Consider the following 17500-nt stretch of genomic DNA (forward strand, 5'->3'; position numbering starts at 1 on the left):
TTCCATGTCTAGAAACTCTTATGTAATAATATAAAAATGCAATGCAGACCACCACATTACAGTGCCAACCACTGTCCAAATGAAAGGCACTAAGTTAATTCTTCTTTGGCTTGGACCAAGGCCTGGCTAAGCGCATTGGGTGACGCTGCTGGTCAGGCATCTGCTTGGCAGATGTGGTGTAGCGTATATGGATTTATCCGAACGCAGTGACGCCTCCTTGAGCTACTGAAACTGAATATGTGGAGTTGCTGAGCTAATTGGCATGACAAGTTGGTGGCCCATAGCTCAGAAATAACTTGGTCTAAAACTGAAAAGGTTAATACTTTGGACACATGATGCTGCTTAGTTATTGAACCATTATGCTGACCCAGACTGGCCTGGTAGAGCTCTAAAGGAGGAGTTTTCTTGAGGCGGGGGGGGGCATGATCTACTGGTGAGGAAAAAGCTATTATTGCAGGGGGAGGGGGCTGGGTGGGTTGGCATTTTCTTGGAACAGTCTTTAAATTCTCCTTGTCTGTTTATCCCCTATGATGTAAAAGAGACTTATCATTATCAATGTCGACCATGCTGCTGTTGATCTTGTAAAGTATGGTAAGGCAGTTATCTTTTGGCAAGAGGCTCCCATTGCAAAAAGTGCAATGTATTGAGCATGCTGGTCACATGGAACAGTGTCCAACTGCTGTAGCTGTTGAAGATGTAGCAGTTTGCCCTGCATTGAACTTTCTCAAGCGCTGGGACATCTGACAAATTGGGTGCCAGACAGTTGATGCATACTTTTAAGTCAGGTGTGACCATGGTCTTATAAGTTGTTGAATCGATGCTGGTGGAACATTCACAGAAGTTCTATATATCAGAAAACGGACAGCTTTGTTGACCTTTTAGTGATGTGTTTTCCCCAGGACAAGTCCTGTGTGATGGTAACACTGAGGTATTTGCTGGATGATGATTTTCCGGTGTCTGCGCATGGAAGCTGTATGTAATTGGTATTTACAGCTTTCTTCTTGCTTGGGGTGATGTGGATGATAGTGCAATTGCTGGGGTTGAAGCTGATTTGCCAGGTTGATTACCAGTGTTCCAGGGATAAAACTAAAAGGTCTTCTTGCAGTTGGAGGCTATCTTGAGGGGGGTGTTTTGTTAGAGAAGACAACAATCATAGGCAAAGAATTTGGCAATGTTCATTTGTATTTGCAAGGTGGAGAAGAGGACCCAGGACTCCGCCCAGCAGGATTCTTGAGATGATGTTGAACGGCATTAATATATTGTCCTCAAGAATCACCTGTGGCTGGCGCTAAAAAATGTGGAAATCCTCTGAAGGGTGTTTCTGCGTACTCATGGTCAGTTTTGCAAGCAGGTGGATGTGTGGAAGCCTGTCAATCACTAAAAAATCCAGCAGGACAACAACTTTGGTGTGGAGAGCCTTGGCCCACAGAATGATTCAGTGCTTATAGCTTTTAGAGGCGTTTGATTGGCTAAGAGCGGACTGGGTCAAGAAGGGCATCTTTTCACTGTTAGCCACGTGAAATTTGGCCAAGCAGAGCAAACCGATAGGCCTAGTTTGCATCAGTTTGACATGGTAAGTATATGTATCACCAAACATGGAGTATAATACAAACTCCTCCTTTTCAACTTAAACTTAAAAGTAGAGATGAAAATTTTTAAAGGTAATATATGCATGGGGTACAGATGCATACAAATGTAGGACCATTTTTACTCTAGGGTATGTTCATGGAGGAAGGTGGCAGAAGGGTTAAGACTCTTATACAGTCTGAGGGTCTGGGTTCACATCTCAGCCTCTCCCTTTCTCCAAAGGTTGACTGGAAAATCAAACTGAGCATCCATTCATTCAGATGAGAGAATAAACTGGGGACCCACGTGCAGCATCCACTTGGCATTCTGGAAAAATTCAGTTTCTCAAGAAGGCATCATTGCCTTTGTGCATGTACACTACACTACATCTGCTTAGCAGATAACCCAATACACTTGGGCCTTGAGGGGGAAAAGATAAATCAATAAAATAGTTCATAGAATGAATAATAATTAATACGCAAAAATAACATTAGTAGTAATAAGAAAATGAATAAAGGTAATGAATTATTAAATAAAATTAAAATAGAAAATTCAAAAAGAACCCTTCACAACAAAATGGTTGTTCCTCTGGCAAGATTATATAGAAAAAACCCACTCTGACACAGTGATGGGTACACAAAGTAAATGCATACACTCCAGGCTTGCTTGAACTGCTCATTGGATTGTACTGTTGGTCAGGCATCCCATATAGGGTTGTCCGAAAGCAGTGATGCCTCCTTGAGAATCTGAAATTGAAACAGAATCACATGTTTTCATAAGTTGTCTTCCACTGACATGAAATGATGGATAACAGGATATTATGTGCATTAAAAGTTTGATCTGCCAGTGCGTGCTTACAAGAAACATCAGAAACATCAGAAAAAGCACAAACACGTGTGCACATAATGTTAACATGGGACTATAGGGTATACATAACTGAGAGAGATGCTGTAACTCTGAACTATATTACTATTTATACCTCTGAACTATATTACTATTTATATATGTACAGATTTCCACAAAGCATAGGAAGCTGCATGCCTGGAAGATACGATACTTCTCTGGCTGCAACACTGGATCTGATGTCCTTCAGCCTCACTGCTTTGCTGATGTTTCTACCTTGATATAGTTCATATTAGATGCAACCCCCTCTTCTTCCACACACTCATTTCTAGGCTACGTATTGCAGCTTCCATGACACGCACACTCACATACCCGTAACATTCCGTTGCTCCCACAGTAGAAACATGCACATACCCCCTTCTCCCCTCCCCCTGGATCTCTGATGTCTTGTATGTTGTTCAGTCTATTATATTTGGAAAAGCCCACAAAGACTCTGTTCCGTTTTGAAGAAAATTGCGCAGTGTTGGTTTGGAAATGATGTAATTTGCAAATCATCGTGCTCAGGTAAAGTATTGTATAAACGGTCAAAACCATAATTGAGACTACTCTTAAGTAACTCTACTTTAGGTATGAGATAACTCGTACCATGATTACTGCCTCTGTCGACAAGGTACATGTTATCCCGTACCAACACACGATTCTAATTTTGTTCATTCTTGCTTGGTACAGTTGGTATTCTAAACTGAACTGTTGACTGATTCCAGAAGTATGAAAACAAAGTTTGGTGTCATATACTGTACCATGTCAAACTGATGCAAACTAGGCCTATCAGTTTGCTCTGCTTGGTCAAATTTTTATTTAGGAAGCTTTGTTTGACCTCTTGAAACATTTTTCCATTGTTGTTAGCTGTTTTCGTGAACCACCCTGTCTGATCTGCAGTGGTCCCATGTAGTGCTGGCCCAGTTCAGTTGAAGCAGGCATGTAGCTGTGTGGTAGAATGTTAAGTCATTGTTGAGAGTTTTAGCTTTACATAGACTGATAGAGTGGTCATTCAGTCACGTTTGTTGTGTGAGGGTTTTTTGAAGAATGGTGTATGAAGCTGATGTGTCGCCCTGAAAAAGTGGCATCGTGGGTCTTTCTCTGCTGCATACCCTTTGCTCTTTTCATGCTTGTGATATATTGCAGTCAACATTCTCACACACTAAATTATAATAAATCTATAATACAGCCATTACAAGTGAAGATTTATTCATTGAAATATATTTAATTTAGAAGTATGCACCATGTGCGGTTTTTAACATGAACAGAAACATTTATATTATAACCTTTCAGAGCTTGACAATAACTTTTTTTCCCACTTGCCCGGTTGGGCTTGTCACTGGAAATTTCACTTGCCTGGACAGATTTTGCACTTGCCCTACTTTCAGAAATGCACATGCATCACCATATACGCACACGCATGTTGCGCGCGCGCGCACACACACACACACACACACACACACACACACACACAGAAAGAAGCAGTCGAACCCTTTTTTTTTTTTTTTTTAATTTTTTTTTTTTATGTTGATTTTATTGGGTTTCGCAAAAGATATCAACCTGTTGTTTTGAACAATTAGAACAAGTTTCTCTCTCACTTGACAGAAACTACCTTTGGCGTGTTTTTGCAGTTGACTGTCACACTGTCTCAGGCACAGAAATTCTTCCAGCCATTTCAGCTGAAAACTGCGTTCTCTCTCCTTCGAAAACAGTCTTCAGGTGTTAGGAACCTTTCAGTTTTGTCACTTCATCCACAAAGGTCCATTGTCTCATAGAAACAAACTTTTTGTGTTTTTGGTTTAAAGTGAAATGGCAGAGTCTGTTGCGTCATGATTTTTTTAGTTGTGTGATGTGATTGGTGGAAGACAGACTTTGCTACAAGAAAAATTACCATTGGTTCTCCAAAAATAGCAACCAATGGCAAATCACCTTTTAGAGCTGCATGATATCTCTCTTTTTCTATTGAACACTCTCACTTAAAACATCATCTGCTAGACAAAGAGAATATAACGATTGGTATTGGGAGCGTGATGGTTGTTTTTGAAAACACAACATGCTAGATTTGGAAAATATCAATTGTTTGACAGTAGGAGGGTTCCTGGTGCACAGGGGGCATATGATATTATATTGGGAGCGTGATGGTTGTTTTTGAAAACACAACATGCCAGATTTGGAAACTATAAATTGTTTGACAGTAAGATGGTGGGTCCATGAATGTGACATGTGTACCATCCCAGACGTGTGTGTTGCAGAGATGGTGGATCCATAAATGTGTGTGAGACATATGTACCATCCCAGACATGTGTGTTGCAGAGATGGTGGAGTCGGTGAATGTGTGTGAGACATATGTACCATCCCAGACGTGTGTGTTGCAGAGATGGTGGAGTCAGTGAATGTGTGTGAGACATATGTACCATCCCAGACGTGTGTGTTGCAGAGATGGTGGAGTCGGTGAATGTGTGTGAGACATATGTACCATCCCAGACGTGTGTGTTGCAGAGATGGTGGAGTCAGTGAATGTGTGTGAGACATATGTACCATTCCGGACGTGTGTGTTGCAGAGATGGTGGAGTCAGTGAATGTGTGTGAGACATATGTACCATTCCGGACGTGTGTGTTGCAGAGATGGTGGAGTCAGTGAATGTGTGTGAGACATATGTACCATCCCAGACGTGTGTGTTGCAGAGATGGTGGAGTCAGTGAATGTGTGTGAGACATATGTACCATTCCGGACGTGTGTGTTGCAGAGATGGTGGAGTCGGTGAATGTGTGTGAGACATATGTACCATCCCAGACGTGTGTGTTGCAGAGATGGTGGAGTCAGTGAATGTGTGTGAGACATATGTACCATCCCGGACGTGTGTGTTGCAGAGATGGTGGAGTCAATGAAGAAGGTGGCCCAGCTGGATGTGGAGATGACGGTGGAGGAACGCAACCTGCTGTCAGTGGCCTACAAAAACGTGATTGGAGCCCGGAGAGCTTCTTGGAGAATCCTGTCCAGTCTGGAGCAAAAGGAGGACAAGGCTGAGGACAAAAAACAAGTGAACAAGGATTACAGATGTCATGTAAGTACACAACCTTGATGAACAAGTTGCACTAGTTCTGTTCGGAGTTCCCAGTTTGTTGGATTTTTCTACATGCGTTGGTATGTAAAGTAATTCTTTGGATCAGCCCTGTTTAGAACATGTATGTCTACAGGTTTGTGGTAAACATTAACTGCATTTTCTCTTCAGTCTTGTGACTGGTTTAGTATTGTCCAGTCAGTTTCTCTGAAAGGTGATAAAGAATAAGATACCACACCATCTTTCAAAGCAGTCTCTCAAATACGTTATAATGATTTCGGTTGTAACAAATTTTGGGATTGTTTTTTTGTTGCAAATTTCTAGAAATGTGTTATTGAGGCCCTTCTAACTTCCCTCACTCCCTCTCTGTCTGTACCCTATATTTCAATTCTCAGTGTGTGCATGTGAGTGTCCATTGTCAACTTTGACAAACTCATTTTCTCAGGAAATACTTTGTCCTTGCCAAGTTAGGCTTAAAAATAGAGCTATCTGTTCTTTCTACTCATTCCAGTTATGACAGTGCCATTCCCAATAGAGCTGTAATCAGAAAACATTGAGAAGCAGGAAGAATTTCCAATCATATTACTGGGTTTGTCGACATCAAGGGGTCATGTTAAGACCATCTATCACATTGTAAGAAAGCTTAACAGCTGCAGCCAGTTAGTCACCAATAAAACAATGACTAACCTTTGCCCCCTGACCCAGTTTGAAGTCAGCAAGGTCATTGTGGTGTTACGACATGAACTGAAGCTTCAGTGTGACAGAGCATCATTTCTAAAATATTTGGCAGTCCATTGTGGTGTTATGACATGAACTGAAGCTTCAGTGTGACAGAGAGCATCATTTCTAAAATATTTGACAGTCCATTGTGGTGTTATGACATGAACTGAAGCTTCAGTGTGACAGAGAGCATCATTTCTAAAATATTTGGCAGTCCATTGTGGTGTTATGACATGAACTGAAGCTTCAGTGTGACAGAGAGCATCATTTCTAAAATATTTGACACTGGGGAGTCGGAGTGTTTTTCAAAAATAAACTTGGCAGTGAAAGAGAGTTTAAAAAAAAAAAAAGTTAAATTCTTTTCATGAAATTTGCGCTCTAAGTTTAATAAGTTATTTTGTTATTCTAATTTGTTATAGGAAGGGTGTGGCTCTGTTTTCTTCTTTTTATTTTGTTAAATGGGAATGGTTGACACTTGTTCGGTGGGTGGTGCCAGGCCTGACAAATGTTAATGTGTGCTGTACAGATTGAAGAGGAGCTGAAGAACATCTGTAATGATGTACTGCAAATCCTGGACAAGCACTTGATTCCCAACGCCGCTAATGGAGAATCCAAAGTTTTCTACTACAAAATGTAAGTTGTTGATTAGCCCAAGTTTGCTATTACTGATCTCCTTTTTGTGTGCTGATATTATTTTGTAAATGCATAAAGTCCAGTGTACAAGAAAAGCAAGCGAAATATGCAGTACATGGTTTAAGATATGACTTGCTTTCCAATTTTTGTGACCTGAATGATGAAAAATAAAACGTCTTTTCGTTTACCTTTTTCAATACAGATTTGCTTTTTTAACATATGCACTGACTGAACAAGGTGTTTTTTTTGTGTTTTTTGTTTTTGTTTTTTTACGCAATTTTAACATGCTTTGAATGTGCAAGCTTTGTAAAATAGCCAGAAAGTTAGAGGTCAAAGATGACAAAATCAGTCATGTTTGTACAACCATAAATTGTTGGCAATGTTATAGAAATTGTGAGGATCAATGCCGTATGATGTGTTTCCGATGATCGGAACATCACTCTAGACACATATTCCAAGAGAATAACAATGTTCAGCATTTTTCATCATCTCATTGACTTGGCTTCCAAGGTTAATTTGTGTTTGGTGTCTAATACTCCACCATGTCAAACTGATGCAGACTAGGCCTGTTGGTACACCTGATTGACTTGTCCTCAAAGTTACTGGTAAATCTCTGCTTGCATTCACGTTTTGATTGACTTTTTTCCCCAGAAAATTTCTTTGTCTAGTGAAACAAACACATTATCAAGGGAAGGGAATTTATTCATTCCTGTTTTGAGAACAGTATATATTGATGTCTAGAAGCAGGCAGATTTCAAGGTTCACCACCGTTTGTGCCCCTCTCACTGTACCCAGAAGGGGGAGAGAGAGGGGGGTTCTAAGGGGAGATTACTGGGGCTTGTTGGCAGGAAGGGAGACTACCACCGTTACCTGGCCGAGTTTGCCACAGGCAATGACCGCAAAGAAGCTGCTGAGAACAGCCTGGTGGCCTACAAGGCAGCCAGTGACATCGCCATGACGGAGCTGCCCCCCACCCACCCCATCCGCCTGGGTCTGGCCCTCAACTTCTCTGTCTTCTACTATGAAATTCTCAACTCCCCTGACCGCGCCTGTCGACTGGCCAAGGCGGCCTTTGATGACGCCATCGCTGAGCTGGACACGCTGAGCGAGGAGAGCTACAAGGACTCCACCCTCATCATGCAGCTGCTGCGCGACAACTTGACGCTGTGGACCTCCGACATGCAGGGAGAGGGTGAGTGAGGGTGTAGGGACAGGTGTCCACCAGGTCTGGGGTGTTGTGTTGTGACCATCAGTGTGTAAAAACAAAAACAAAAAAACAACCCAACATAGCGTGTCCATGTTGACAACAGTGATGGGTTTACCACTGTCATGACTGGGATCTTTCTGACCTTGAAATTGAGAACTGCTGTTGTAGGGAGCTTTTCTTGCTCCGGCATCTTGTTCTCTGTATCTCCTCATGCTCCCTTTTGTCACCCTGGCTGCCCACTTTCTTTGCCCCCCACACTCCCACCCCCACTGTCACTGCAAGAAATGAATGAAAATGTATTTTGGATGTTGAAGAAAGGGAGGTCTGCTGCATGAAGGGGTGGGGTATAGCTTCGTGGCCTTACTGACATGAAGTCTTCAGTGGTAGTGTGTCAACTTGTGATACTGAAAATGAGTGTCGAGTGCAAGGAAATGTCCACACCAACAGTGCCGAGAAACTGGTATGATTGGGGGATGCAGGCGAGTGTTGAATATGCGTTGTGTAACACAAAGTAAGGTTGATGTTGTGTGGGTGCAGGGTGCACTGACCAGGCATGTGGGTGTGGTGTTTCAGGTGGCGAGGAGCAGACCACCCAACAAGTACAGGACATAGAAACGGAACAGGATGGGTCGTAAGGCAGGGGGCACCGGCTTAGTCTTCTCCATTGAAAAATAAAACCTTTTGTCATTTTTTTGTACCACAAAACTGCTCTGTATGAGACCTGGCCCTGATCTGAGTGCAGCCGCCACCGCTTGTCTGTTGACTGTTGCTGGCATTGGTGGCGTCGTTAGGAACGGAAACCACAGGCATGAGACTTTTCCACCCCTTCATTGTCTCTTCAGTTGATTTAGCACAGCTTCCACTTTGCTAGACATGTATGTCAATGGATTCTACTGCTTTGTGATAACTTCCCTGGTAAGGTGGTTTTTGTTGGTTTTTGATTTTTTAATGTCCTCCTCCTCTCCCTGTTCCATGGTAGAGCGTCAGTGTGGCCAGTGAACACATTGTCAACTCCCTCCTTGATTTTCCACACATGTTTGTTGTCAGGGCTAGGCAAGACAAGGAGGGGGGGGATTTGTGATAATGATGAATAATAGAAAATTTTAAAAAACTTCCCTTGTTTTCTTGTCAGCTTTGAAGTCCACACCAATGCCACCAACAGATGCTCAACATTCGATTCGGTCCATGTTCATATGTTCACATTTCAACAGTCTGTTCTTTGGTGTTACCATTGTGAGGAAGAAAGGTGGGGGTGTTTGTTCACTGTCCTTCATTGTGAGGCAGGGGAGGGGGGAGGGTAAAGGTAGAGGAGGGAGAGTTGTGGTAACCAGCCTACACCCAGGTGTTGGTGTCCATCTTGCTAGCGCCACCACAAACCATGGGCCTCCTGTAGTCTGGGTGTTGGGACAGGGGAGGGCTTTCTAGATCATATCGTATGTGGATATTTTGTTTTTGTTTCCCCCCCCCCCCCCTCACTGAAGTTTTTGTCTGTACACGTTGAGTCGTCCAACTGACATGATGGATATTGTTGATTCTGATTTTGTGTGCGTGTGTGTAGTGATTGGGTTTTTTTGGGTTTGTTCCCTCATCTCTACGTGTGTAGCAGCAGGCTGGAGTATAGGTGACGACGGACTGTTGTGTTTTCTCTTTCTTGGCTGCCTAGGGTGTCATAAGGTTAACTTAAGTGGGACTGTCCAGCCTTTTTTTTTTTTCTTTCTTTTTTTAACAGGATGGAAAATTAGTCTGTGCCAAGTTGGATCATGCCTTTGTACTTAAGGACTGGGGTTGTTTTTTTTTACTGCAGAAATGGACTTTGGTTAGAGGTGCCAACAGCCTCAGTGTTGGAGCTGTGTGTGTTGTGGTCACACTGATGTCAGCTGTCCACACTCACCAGAGCCTTGCTGGTCAGGACAGAATAGCAAGTCAGGTGTTTGGAATCCTGGCAGATAAGGTCTCTTCCAGCTGCACAGAGCACCTGAAATGCTGGCACTACTGACACATGGTCACCTTTGTTGTGTTCAGAGGCAGTGTGCAGTTGGAGCAGCGTGACCCACCAGAACAGGCAGACGGATTGATGGACCCTAGCAGGGGAGGAGTGTTTCATAAGTTCAGTGGCCAGTTGGCTTACAGAATGATGGTTTGTAAGGAGTGGTGCCAGCAAGATGTGTGTTGAGTGGGAACAGGTGGAAGGTGGATGTTCAGCGGGAGCAAGTGGAAGATCGGTTAGTCAAAAGTGCTTGGGTTAAAAAGGAACTTTCAGATTTCCTGTCTACAGTTTCTGGACTAATTGGGGTTGTGAGATACATGTGGTTCTTGGGAGAAGAAAAATTCAATGTGGGTGTGATAATCATAGTATGCTTCTGCTTAAAATCTGAATGGAGACCTATTTCAGAGTGGGCACTGCCCCAGAAAGCTGACATTTGACTTTTGTCTGGGGAGGTAGGTTTCCTTTCTATTATGGAGTAGTTTTCATGTGTTCTGTATTTGCATAGACTTGACATCTCTTTGGTTTTGTCACATCCTCTATGTGGTCTTTCTGTAAAGCAGTTTGGTGTGTTTGTGTGTGATGATCACATGATAATGCGTAACTGGATAGAATCGGAATTCACCTGGGATTTGCCACTGGCCTTGAACAATCAAAGTTATAACTGGACATGACATTCTCTGCTGTGTGCTCACATCTCTGTTCTTATTTGTTAATACCTACATTTGTAGATTTGTCCATGTTTACCAAGGTGTATAACCTATCAGGAATTACTGATGTGTGTGTGCACTTCTTGGTCGTGTTTGGACACAGTGACGGTGTTTGTGTAGACAGAAAGAAGGGAAGTTGATTTGACTGATGTGGATGCTTTGAGCAAGACCTTCATTTGGCTGACATCATGTGGATGCTTTGAGCAAGACCTCCATTTGGCTGACATGTGGATGCTTTGAGCAAGACCTCCATTTGGCTGACAGTGCAGCAACACGGACATTTGACCTTTGTGGAAGTGTGGGTGGGGCAGTGTGCACGGGTTGTGGAGACAGAGTGGAGACCAGACTGGACAAAGCTGTTGGCCTGACCACCAAGCCACGACAGCCTGCAGGGAAAGGGGAGGCAGGTGGTACGGTGTGTGCACTCCTCACCTGCTGTGCCACCCACTGCTCAGTCACCTGTCTGGAGGAAAAGAGAGTTGCTCAGTGTCTGCTGCACAGTGGTGGTGTCAGTGTTGGTCTTTTTCTCAGGTACGCTCTAGCAGTAGGACCAGCTGTCAGTTGACTGTGCATTTAATGTCCCAGTTGTTAGATTGGGCCTTGTGTAACCTTGTACTGCAGCCACTGTGGTTTTCTTTGTGCCGTCAGGATTCTTCTTCCCTTCAGGCCTCTACCTGCCTGGGTCAGTCTGTCTGTCGAGTTGTCTCCCTGCCTGCTGCTTCCACACTGCCCCCTGGTGGCCACACCCCCAGTCTCAGTGCAGTGGGTGTTTTGAGGGAGGGGGCAGGAGTGGGATCCAACTTGGTACAGAATGGAAGCTTCCTCCTGCACCAGTCTCTTAGACTTCACGCCATGTGCTAAGTGTAGTGCAGTTGGGGAGGGTGTGTGTTGTGTTTGGATGGGGAAACTAGTGTAGTGTGGGAGGGGGTCAGTATGTTGTAGGGAGCTGCACCCACCACAGGTCAGCATGGGAGGTAACTACCAGACAAGCTGTTAATCTTATTTATGATTCCTGTAACAGTAGCCTCGCATTTATTAATTTTTTTCCTACATATTCATTTCATGATTGAACTTATCATTTGCTTTGTGAATAAAGTGGTGATTTTAAACAAGTGACGTGTTGAGTGCTGTTGGAATGGAGTAGAGGCACAGCAGAAAACGTCTAATGTAGTTATATATTAGAAAGATAATTATCTGTAAGAATGCTAAATCCATAGACTGGATAGATCTTAACACTGTTCAGAGCAAACTTAACTCACTCAGTACGGCCAGTCCTCTCTTCTCCTCTACACAGACCCCTCGGATGTCCAGTGGGTGTCTGAATGCTTTAGCTTCCATCGTCAGAATTGTGGTATTCTTTGTCAACATCCACCTCTTCAGTATAAGAGCCTTCCGCTTGCAATATTTTGATGATGGTAACTGGGGTGAAACGCTGTTAATGTCGTCTCTTTCGCTGTTCGTATGGAGAGAGTTAAAGACCTGCAGGTGAGAGTAAACCCCCCTTAACCTGGTTGGGGGGGGGGGGGGGGGGATTTTTCACTTTAATTTCCCAACACTTTGATCAATTTGCCATCCAAATATACCCGTCTGCCAAAAATGATTTGCAGTATGAATGTACCAGGGTATGGTTAAAAAAGGCACTGTTTTTGTATCGTGGCAAGTGTGTCTGATCAACAAAAATGGTATGTTGTTATTGAAGTGTCCTATTTACTAAGATCACGTTTGTAGAGCTTCATATTACATCACTCAGACTTCTATCAAGAATGACCTGCTGAAATGTACCACAGCTTTACAGACCATCTGTTACTGACACAAACTCCCAATTTCAAGTTTCGCAGAGCTGCAGTTTACAATGTTTTATTTGGCAAGCAAAACATCCTCATTAATGATTTATGCGTGTGTACACCCCACTTCACATCAGCAGGGGGATTTTTTTATAATATCTGCTTTATAAATTGGTCAGTTTTTCTGTCCACAATAACCTGCCCATAATTACCTGTGTCACGTGTCAGTTGTGGTTCAACAATAATACAATGTTTAATTTTAACTATATATATATATAATAAATAAAATTTAAAAAACAACACCAACTCCCCTCTTTGGCGGTTTTGAAAGGTGTGGCCAACACAAAAAGCAGACAGTTTAAGAGTTCATTGCAAAACTAACCATCCCTTTAGAATTAAACAAAACAAAAAAAATCACTCGAGTTGTTCATGTGCACTACCAAAACTGCCGTCTTTCAAATCTTGCCACAAGAACCTCTTTCATACACTTCGCATATATCAATGGTATACTTGCATAGTTTTTTTTCCTCCCCATTTTTGGAAACAAAGTGCCACGTTCCTTTGCACTTAGTCTTTGAGAAACTGTCCCAGATGAAGTAACTCCATAGCTTCCAACTCTGAGGTGGGCTCTTCATCTTTCCATGCATGATCATCTATCAGCATTGACACACACTCTATGATCATCTATCAGCATTGACACACTACTTCATCTTTCCATGCATGATCATCTATCAGCATTGACACACACTCTATGATCATCTATCAGCATTGACACACACTCTATGAGCATCTATCAGCATTGACACACTATGAGCATCTATCAGCATTGACACACACTCTATGATCATCTATCAGCATTGACACATACTCTATGATCATCTATCAGCATGGACACACACTCTATGATCATCTATCAGCATGGACACATACTCTATGATCATCTATCAGCATTGACACACTATGATCATCTATCAGCATTGACACACTATGATCATCTATCAGCATGGACACATACTCTATGATCATCTATCAAGCATTGACACACACTCTATGATCTATCAGCATTGACACATACTCTATGATCATCTATCAGCATGGACACACACACTATGATCATCTATCAGCATTGACACACACTCTGTGATCATCTATCAGCATTGACACACACTATGATCATCTATCAGCATTGACACACACTATGATCATCTATCAGCATGGACACATACTCTGTGATCATCTATCAGCATTGACACACACTCTATGATCATCTATCAGCATTGACACACACTCTATGATCATCTATCAGCATTGACACACACTCTATGATCATCTATCAGCATTGACACACACTCTGATCATCTATCAGCATTGACACATACTCTGTGATCATCTATCAGCATTGACACACACTCTATGATCATCTATCAGCATTGACACATACTCTGATCATCTATCAGCATTGACACACACTCTGATCATCTATCAGCATGGACACATACTCTGTGATCATCTATCAGCATTGACACACACTCTATGATCATCTATCAGCATTGACACACACTCTGATCATCTATCAGCATGGACACATACTCTGTGATCATCTATCAGCATTGACACACACTCTATGATCATCTATCAGCATGGACACACACTCTGTGATCATCTATCAGCATTGACACACTACTTCATCTTTCCATGCATGATCATCTATCAGCATTGACACACTATGATCATCTATCAGCATTGACACACACTCTGTGATCATCTATCAGCATTGACACACTACTTCATCTTTCCATGCATGATCATCTATCAGCATTGACACACTATGATCATCTATCAGCATTGACACACTCTATGATCATCTATCAGCATTGACACACACTCTGTGATCATCTATCAGCATTGACACACACTCTGTGATCATCTATCAGCATTGACACACTACTTCATCTTTCCATGCATGATCATCTGTCAGCATTGACACACACTCTATGATCATCTATCAGCATTGACACACACTCTATGATCATCTATCAGCATTGACACACTCTATGATCATCTATCAGCATTGACACATACTCTATAATCATCTATCAGCATTGACACACACTCTGATCATCTATCAGCATTGACACACACTATGATCATCTATCAGCATTGACACACACTCTATGATCATCTATCAGCATGGACACACTATGATCATCTATCAAGCATTGACACACACTCTATGATCATCTATCAGCATTGACACACACTATGATCATCTATCAGCATTGACACACACTCTGTGATCATCTATCAGCATTGACACATACTCTGTGATCATCTATCACAGTATCAGCATTGACACATACTCTGATCATCTATCAGCATTGACACACACTCTATGATCATCTATCAGCATTGACACATACTCTATGATCATCTATCAGCATTGACACACACTCTATGATCATCTATCAGCATTGACACACACTCTATGATCATCTATCAGCATTGACACATACTCTGTGATCATCTATCAGCATTGACACACACTCTACGTCATCTTTCCCAATGATGCTCTTTTTCTATTTACTGGCACACATAGTTTAAAGCGTCCTGTGGGCTTCCTTTTGTAAATAATGTCTTCTTCCATGTCTATCCACATGCCTCAGAAATAAGTCCCTTCTGCAAGATTTTGTGGTAATGTGCTTCCCGTGCCACAAGATATGTCGTGTATTCCCTCAGTTAAATCAGCTGCTGTTTGATGGAGTCTTCATCAATTTTACCACCCTTTTCCCCATTTAAGAGCTCTGGTCTTTAGAAACGGTGTTCCATGTCCTTGCTTTGTCACACATGATGCAGCAATCTCTTGGAAAAAAACAAAAAACGTTTTCCGTGCAAGTTGTCTTTTTTCTGGGAGTTGATGGTGCAGCTCTGGGAGCCTCCTCCTCTCAAGCTTTCTGCCCCTATTTCACTATTTCACTGTCTGCATTTAGGAACATGTCGGACATTTTATAAAGTGAAATACGCACAATACATCATCCAGTCTCTTTGCAAACTTTGTGTAACCTTTAAACTGGTTTTGCGAACATATCGAATTTCTTATTACCAAGATTGAGCCTTGCTTTGCTCAGTCACTAATCTTATGTCTGTCTTGAAGTTGTTTTTGTGTCCACACTTGTAAGTTTTATGTTTAACATAAAGAAAATGACTTTTGTTCATTACTCTGGTACTGAAAGAAAATGAATCGTATTCATTCTGGCACTAAGGCTTTGCAACCAGGTGTACCCCAGACTTCATCTATATAATTTTAGGAAGGAAACGTGACCAATATATATACTCTCTTTTGATTTCTGACACACAAACACACAAGAAAATCGCTGAGAAAACTGCTCCCTGCGACAGACTAATAGTGTTACTGTGATCAAACCCAGCCCAGCTGTGAGGAAATACCACAGCAACACCTCATCCATCAGCTGCCTTGAACACACACAACACACACAACACACACACAACACACACACTGCAGAAAAAGGAAGCTGCAATGAAGCAAGCAGAGTTTATTGTCAATGCATGTACAGCACTGCCTCCATAGCACATCACCAACAGTGTCATCACATCGTCCCTCACTACCTTGTCTTCTTCCCGCCTTTGGGCCCCGCCCCCTTCCCTCTGGGCCCCGCCCCCTTCCCTTTGGGCCCCGCCCCCTTCCCCCCAGTGGCTTTTCTCTTCCCTCCTGGTTTGTGTTTGTTGGCTGGCGACTTGGCGGCCTTGTTGTCTTTCTTCATGCGCGGGTCCACCACCTTGAAGCGCCCCTTGACGCCCTGCGGTCTGCGCACCCTCCTGCCCATGCCTTTCTTGGCCACCACATATGTTGTCTCCACCTTCTTCTGGCCCAGCAGACCTGCCTTCTTGTAGATGCTGCAACACCAACACCACTCAGTGATCACCAAACACCACCACACACCATGACCAACACCACCACACACTGTGACCAACACCACCACACACTGTGACCAACACCACCACACACCGTGACCAACACCACCACACACTGTGACCAACACCACCACACACTGTGACCAACACCACCACACACCGTGACCAACACCACCACACACCGTCACAACACCACACAGTAATCACCAAACACCACCACACACCGTGACCAACACCACCACACACCGTGACCAACACCACACAGTGATCACCAAACACCACCACTCACTGTGATCACTAAACACCACCACTCACTGTGATCACCAAACACCACCACACACTGTGATCACCAAACACCACCACTCACTGTGATCACCAAACACCACCACTCACTGTGATCACCAAACACCACCACTCACTGTGATCACCAAACACCACCACACACTGTGATCACCAAACACCACCACTCACTGTGATCACCAAACACCACCACACACTGTGATCACCAAACACCACCACTCACTGTGATCACCAAACACCACCACTCACTGTGATCACCAAACACCACCACTCACTGTGATCACCAAACACCACCACACACTGTGATCACCAAACACCACCACTCACTGTGATCACCAAACACCACCACACACTGTGATCACCAAACACCACCACTCACTGTGATCACCAAACACCACCACACACTGTGATCACCACCACTCACTGTGATCACCAAACACCAACACTCACCATCACCACCACCACCACACATCATGACGAACACACACCACACATCATTGACCAATACACACACACATCAGTGACACTCACACACACCAAGTCACACACACACACACCAAGTCCGTGACCAACACACATGAAGTCAGTGACACACACACACCAAGTCAGTGATGTACACACACACCAAGTCAGTGACACACACACACCAAGTCAGTGACCTACACACACACACCAAGTCAGTGATGCACACACACACCAAGTCAGTGACCTACACACACACA

General features: G+C 43.2%; 2 protein-coding genes across 2 annotated transcripts in view; one reads left to right on the top strand and one right to left on the bottom strand.

The window, feature by feature from the left end:
* LOC143288295 (14-3-3 protein epsilon-like) overlaps positions 1-11876 on the top strand; it is a 13211-nt gene extending 1335 nt beyond the window's left edge. The window contains exons 2-5 of the mRNA XM_076596642.1: positions 5320-5513; positions 6757-6863; positions 7712-8055; positions 8644-11876. Of these exons, the coding sequence (XP_076452757.1) occupies positions 5320-5513; positions 6757-6863; positions 7712-8055; positions 8644-8705 (707 nt within the window). The 3' untranslated portion in view covers positions 8706-11876. The remainder of the gene's footprint in view (positions 1-5319; positions 5514-6756; positions 6864-7711; positions 8056-8643) is intronic.
* The window catches only part of LOC143288294 (pre-rRNA 2'-O-ribose RNA methyltransferase FTSJ3-like), a 60517-nt gene continuing 52531 nt past the window's right edge, over positions 9515-17500 (bottom strand). Inside the window, exon 21 of the mRNA XM_076596641.1 lies at positions 9515-16460. Coding sequence (XP_076452756.1) covers positions 16169-16460 — 292 coding nt within the window. The 3' untranslated portion in view covers positions 9515-16168. The remainder of the gene's footprint in view (positions 16461-17500) is intronic.

The sequence above is a fragment of the Babylonia areolata genome, chromosome 12, assembly GCF_041734735.1.
Source record: "Babylonia areolata isolate BAREFJ2019XMU chromosome 12, ASM4173473v1, whole genome shotgun sequence".
NCBI classification, from domain to species: Eukaryota; Metazoa; Mollusca; class Gastropoda; order Neogastropoda; family Buccinidae; genus Babylonia; species Babylonia areolata.